Source organism: Pyxicephalus adspersus, chromosome 5 (assembly GCF_032062135.1).
Source record: "Pyxicephalus adspersus chromosome 5, UCB_Pads_2.0, whole genome shotgun sequence".
Taxonomy (NCBI): domain Eukaryota; kingdom Metazoa; phylum Chordata; class Amphibia; order Anura; family Pyxicephalidae; genus Pyxicephalus; species Pyxicephalus adspersus.
In genome coordinates, this window is record NC_092862.1 from 97,079,077 (window position 1) to 97,085,899 (window position 6,823).

Genomic DNA, 6,823 nt, shown 5'->3' on the forward strand with positions numbered 1-6,823 from the left:
GTGTTGCTGGATACACAGCAGATTGGTACTCATAGAATAGTCAGTTTCCAAAGAGTTTTTGTGAAAACTTTAAAATGATTACCCGATCTAGAGATAGACAGCTCCAGTAGACCTAAGCTTGGTGCTACTTCTCCTCCCTTTTCCAAAGACTCACATTAGGCTTGAAGTATGAATTTAGGATGAATCCTGTGGGTTCAAGATTCAAAATTTAAAACCATTTTTCATTGCATGGACTTTAAACTATGGCCAGCAAGCTAGGACAGGCCGAAAGGAGGGTTTTTCGTTAGGCAACAAAAGTGTCATTAGAAGCTGCTATAATTGGGCACAGGAAAATCTATCAAACTGCACAGGGAAAAATTATGGTAAGATAAGAAACTACAATTAAAAGAATTTCTAGCTTTTGGGGAAAAATTAAGTGAATGAACAGTGTGTGTTGTTGCTACAGCTACTAGATTAAAAGCCCTTTTCTCAAACTAAAATAAATCAGATTGGGCTGCTGCTGTTTTATATATGCCAAGCTCATTGTGAAAAAAAGAAAAATCTAATGCCTAATATGACCATATATGCTGTCTTTGACAATGTCCCTGAAAATAATTCTGCTTTGCAACACCCCATACATCTTTAAGGCATTCCCAAGAATGCCATTTTAAAGATTTTATTTTCAGTGTTGCTTACATTTTCTAATTTTTAAACAAGATTCCCCAAATCCATGACAGATTGACGCAGCACTGCTTACTGTCACTATTAGTCCTGTAATTTAGTAAGTGAAGGTTTACCAATAGGAATTGTATGCGTATCATCTGCTTTCTCCTTGTATTTATGGTTTGGCATATTTGTGTGTTTAACATAAGTTTAATACATTTTGGAATTTGAATACAAATAATTGTCTAACAATGTGTCATTAATCGTTTGCTTCCAACTACAATTATCCAATGTGTGTACGTTGTCTAAGGAAACACTGTGAGACACCTGATATTATTTTGTCTCTAAAGCTACGCAGATTACCCAACAGTAATACAAACATACACCAAGATTTACTTTAGATACTATATTTCATTTATCTTTTAGACCTACCTTAACAGAACAACAGTGAATTTCAGCTGTATATCGTCTCTATACAATCCCCAGTAAATGATAAAAAAAACTAGGCACTACATGGGCCACATGGGAAAGACTAAAATTCTTATTTTCAAGTAGTAAATTCAAATGAAATGTTTCTTACTGTGTGTGATCTGCAGCCTTCAGCATGCTTTGAGGAACCCGGAGCTTAGTTGGGGTTTGTCGTTGAACCGTTTTTAGGTTATTTGTGATGTGTGCTTTTAGGCAGCACATTTGGTTTTTAATGACTAAACTCTCCTACAAGTTTAGTGTGATAACCAGTAGCTGCCTCTTGGCATTTATTCAGTTTTAGTCAAAACAGTTCAAGATAGATCCTATGGACTACTGCAACTTAAAAGTAAAATGAAAAAACAAGGATATCCAGGGTGTCAAAGATAGAATTTATTAAATGTACAACAGCAGGTTCTGAGCAAAAAAATCCGACCTATTTTTTGTTGTGTTTTATTATAGTATTCTGTGGTTGTTTTGTTTGCATCAGTTATCTCTCTTTAGGATTCTACTTGTTACTGTTTGTCACTTGTATTGACTTGCACAGCCACTTTACTTAAAAATACCTTCACTGATTACACATTTCTACAATCTTTCTCTCACTTGCTATCATTGACAAAAACCAGCTCCTACTCTCTTACCTTGATCAATGCTGTGTTACAGCTTAACAGCTGTTAAGGAGGTAAAGGAAGTAACTTTCTTGATATCAGACTTATGCTCTTCAACAAACAACATTACAGATTATAAAATATGTCAGCGTAGATCATGCTGTAAAACATTCCACAAGATCTTACATTGTTTGCATGTGTGACTATTATTTTCATCCAGGACAGGCAGAGATGGCAAGAGAACAGACTGTAAAAATTTTTCAATCGGTTCAAAAAACAAAACGTGTAGTCTAAAGTCTATAAACCTAAAGGGAACTATATATATATATATATATATATATATATATATATATTTGTGTGTGTGTTTGGCTAAAGTACTTAAAAGAAAAAAAAGAATAATTTGCACTGTTTTTGAAGAGACCCTGTAGGGGTGGGGGGATTTAGGCAGTAATAGCCAATCAAAGAAACAGGTTTTTACTTGATTGTTTTGTGGCTGGATTGCACCAAATTTGCTCTCTTGCATCAATACTATTTGATTTCTCTGCTGTGCCTAGAAGCAAAATCACCACCCCTCCATCCCTGCCAGTCACTGTGGTTCTCCTGGCAGCCACTAGCTGTTGCAGGACATAGTAGTGATATACGGGTCATCAGAAACTCATCTACCAACTGGGGACATGCTGATCCTTATGCCAAAAAATGTGGAATAGTACTGGTTCTTGGAGGTCGCTAGAAAGCTTCTGCAATCCAGCCTACGGACAGATAAATACAAACCTACTTCTTTTAAAAGCTTGTGCTCTTTAAATCGCCTACCCTCCCCTGTTTCCAGTAGGGTCACTGTAAGACAGAGGTTTATTTAAATGATTCCTGAGGTTAACAGAGAATTGTGTTTTTGTTTTTTAGATGGTTAATAATCCCTTAGCAAACCAAGCAGCAGCAGCAGCTGCAGCAGCAGCCGCTGCCATGGGCTCAATAGCCAGTTCACAGGCCTTTGGAAATGCACTATCCAGTCTGCAGGGTGTTACTGGACAACTTGTCACAAACGCACAAGGACAGGTAACAAGCATAAATAATATCTTGTTGTATTTTTCTATTTGTTAAGCCTTGTCATAACTTTTAATACCGCATTCTTTCACTTTGTAAGCCTATTATAAGTTAGTCTTTACATTTTGAGTGAAGAAAATGGAGTTTAAGTTGCCTTGTTAGTGCTTAATAAGTGTATTAAAGTAAAAAATAAAGTATAAGGCTATGTACAAATGTCACATGATTCTTAGCCAACTTAAGCTGCTGTGCTCGTCTCAAACGAGAATATGACATGTGTACAGAGGTTGTCCAACATCGTTCCATGGTTGATAGAATATGAACAACCGCAATGGAAGTGAAGGGGAGAGAGCGGGGCTGGGTGCGGTGCTGTACATTCATCTTTGGGTTGTTTGTCGCTTGATGAGACATTCACTCAAACATTGCCTCATGGGAATCTTCCAGGTCCATGTATTTCAATGACAATATTTATTTACCACAAGGGATTGTTTGAGAGCATGTCAAACTCCATGTTTTATAAATAGAGTTTAGGACTTTAATGACAAGCATTTCATCCTCTACATTATGTTGGTTGATAGTGTAAAAGAATACATAATCTACCTTAGTTACATCCTAATATTCAAATGGATGCACATCCATACATAGAAAGTAACACAGGTACACACCAATGTGTACTTAAGCAAGTACTACAAATACTGGACTGTTTAACAGTGTTTTTATAAACTTTAAAATACAATAAAAATAAATTGGATTTCATGGATAACATTTTGGGATTTTAGCAACATGATCAACAATAGATCAATACCAGTAGTTACTACAAATTAATTCCAACTGTGACTAAACAGAAAAATTAGATCTAACCATATTATACAAAGGTACCTTGAGTTTATGGGCATCCTGGCAGGATGGTTGGATGAGATATATCGTTTTCACATCGCTAGAACCATGAAATCATATCCTCATGACAAAAGCACTTACCTAACATTGTTTGTACGCTGTTTCACTAATAAAATCCATGCCAACTGTCTAAGTGCAAATTCTATATTTTCAAAATTTTCCAGTATATGAGACTTATGCTGATGGGTGCTTTCCATCAGTGTATGATGCTTAAAGCAAGGAACTTACAGAACTAACTTTATATTATTATCCAGTGAAAGCTTTTTTAAAAATTTAGTTAAAAATAGTGCATTCATGAACACTCAAAACTCAAAAAGACAGTGCCTTGTGGTTTTTAAAGTGCAGAACCTAGGAATCTCTACTAACCTTTCTGCTATAGCTGTGCTGACTAAACAACTCAAAGGTCATAGACTTTTACACACCTCCTTCTTAGTTCCTAATTTGTTCTTATTTTTGCATAATGGGCATTAGAAATAATACCACCTGGCTGCCAAACTCCTTAGAAATGCCTAAGGAAGGAAAACCTAGTGTGTGTAGGGGCGGTGTGTGGGGTGTATGAAATGTATCAGTTATCCCACAAAGCCAATAATACCTGGTGGGCCTAGCTTACGCAGTGTGCCGTGACATTTCCAAAATGGGTTTTCATCCGTGCTTCCGTCAGGACATGAGGTGTTATATATGTGGTCTTTCTTTAAAATGGCAATACCAACACTTCCTCTATTTATCCCTTAGACTACTACCCTCCAATCTCTTACATTTCCACCTTTCCCCCGACCTCTTCTTTTCCCCTACCCCTCTCCCCTTCTCCACTCTTTCCTCTTCCTTCCCAATGCCCTCCCTTCCTATACCTTCCTTTTACAAAATAAGCATGATAGATTTTAAAAAAGGGGATGAATCACAGTGAATTGGCTGCAGTATCTACAGATTTGAATATTCAAAAACATAGTTAATCCCGTTGTATATTTGGAGGGTTTATGGGACTAAAGTTCATTTAGAAAACATTCGCTATGTGTTCATTCCTAGAATGTTTCTTCTGTTATCTTGGCTGCCAGATTTTTGTAATGTTTGAGGAGTTATCGTCTACTGGTATCTTTCATTCTTTGCCTCTTTCCGTACTGTACATTTTATTTTGCTGTGGTCTTGTCATGTCCTTCTGTTACTCTAAATAAAGAATAATATAATAAATAAAACAAGATACTTCTGATTTAAACAATCTAACATAAGTCAAGTTTAACTTCAATTTAAATTTTAAATATCTATAAACAAAATGTGGTGTGCAAATCCCTCTTTTATTATCCTTGTTTTAAATCGGACATCAATAGAACAGGTACAAGGGCCCTTGAAATCTATACAAATCTTGTAAATGTGAATAATGTAGATGAACAAAAGTATAAGCATAGACACAAATTCTGTTACAAAGACAATGTAGTATTAGAAATATATCTTCTTTTCTGGGTTATTCAAATAAAAAAAAAAATCTAAAGGGCTTTGTGCTGACCCAAGTCTTTCAAAACTAATTACAGTCAACCCCTGATCAAATTTGCCATCTGCCCTGACTGACATCTTATCACATTAGAATGCCATTCTTTTCAGTGGTCTTTTAGGGACACATAATCTTTATATGGTCATTTATCCCTAACATGTTTAGGTGATTATGAGAAACAACTGAGGATTGGGGTAGTACTGGATAAATCAGACCTCCTGTATATGTGTGTAAGCTAAGAAAATTAGCTTGTAAAAAACAGATTCATAGAATGCTATTTTTATTTCCTGCTTAGACCATGTTTGACCTTTTCACAGATCCTCTGTTGTTGCTTTAACCATTTCTTTTGCAAACCTTACTAGAAAAATTCCTAGCCACATGAGCTTTCTTAAATGTAACTGTTTGAAATAACCTGTGGCATTTACTGCTTACAAATAATACAGGATTTCTCTAATTGTGACTTTATTACACACATTACATTGATCCTGATTTTTAAAACACTGCTGTACTAGTTTAGAGCTACCTGTTTGTATGTATTGATCATTTCTGAGATTTAATAAATGGAATGTATTTTTTTAGTTTCTTTTATTTCAGATATAGTAAACAAAGAGACATCTAAGATACATCTAAGACAGTTCTACCCGCCATTCAGAAAAGATGCTGACCTTGTCATATTTATAGGGAGGGTACAGAATTGTTCCATCACCATCTTGGGTGTTGAACGATGGAGCTTGTCAAAGTGAGACCATATCTAATGAATCATCTTATCGCAGGTGCACACTGCACATATTAAAAGAGGATTGTATGAACAATGTGCCCTCTACAATAACCTTTCAGTGTCTACTTTAACCCGTCTTTCAATCCCTTTCATCAAACGATCATCTTGTGCAGCAGATCTTAAACAAAGTCCCTTCAAAGGCTTGTGTGATTTTTAGTTATGTTGAGCACTTATTTAAGACTTGCAACTAATCCAAGCTGTTCAAATGAAAATGTCATTATTTAGGTACCAAAAAGAATATTTTCTTTATAATATATAGATTCTATAATTATATGTCTTTATACATACATTTAGGCTGCTTTTTTGTATGGATATATACATATAATCATTCCTCAGTAATAGTATTTACTACTATTAGATTAGATTAGATAGTAATAGATTTTTGTGTAGCACTGATAAAGAATGAAATGAATTATTTACAACTCTTCATTTTTAATTATATTTTTACTGCTTTGTATATGTGTTTATTTATTTTGTGCCCACCGGCCTATCTTTTAAATCATTCTTAAATTTATTAGAAAGGGTTAAAAATATAAAGGCAAAAAAATATATATTTATATATATTTCTCACACATATTGGGTACATAAAGTGAACAATGATTTATATTATCTACTAACATACACATATTCCTTCTTCTACCATACTATTTTACCATACCACATATCTCTACTTCTATATTAACTATATTACCAATAAAAACTTACTTGCTGTACATTTGTAGGGGGTAGTTTTTACAGAATCCAAACGTTCCCTTGTATTTATTGCTTGTAAAAGAAAATAATGTTACCGTATTTTTCGGACCATAAGACGCACTTTTTTTCCCCCAGAAGTGGGGGGAAAAAGTCCCTGCGTCTTATGGTCCAAATGTATCAAAATGTATCCTTCCCAGCTGCTGTCCCGTCCCGTCTCCT

General features: G+C 35.0%; 1 protein-coding gene across 1 annotated transcript in view; it reads left to right on the forward strand.

Annotated features, from left to right (window-relative positions):
• Positions 1-6,823, forward strand: part of POU6F2 (POU class 6 homeobox 2) — a 229,238-nt gene that overhangs the window by 187,511 nt on the left and 34,904 nt on the right. Inside the window, exon 6 of the mRNA XM_072412222.1 lies at positions 2,616-2,768. Coding sequence (XP_072268323.1) covers positions 2,616-2,768 — 153 coding nt within the window. The remainder of the gene's footprint in view (positions 1-2,615; positions 2,769-6,823) is intronic.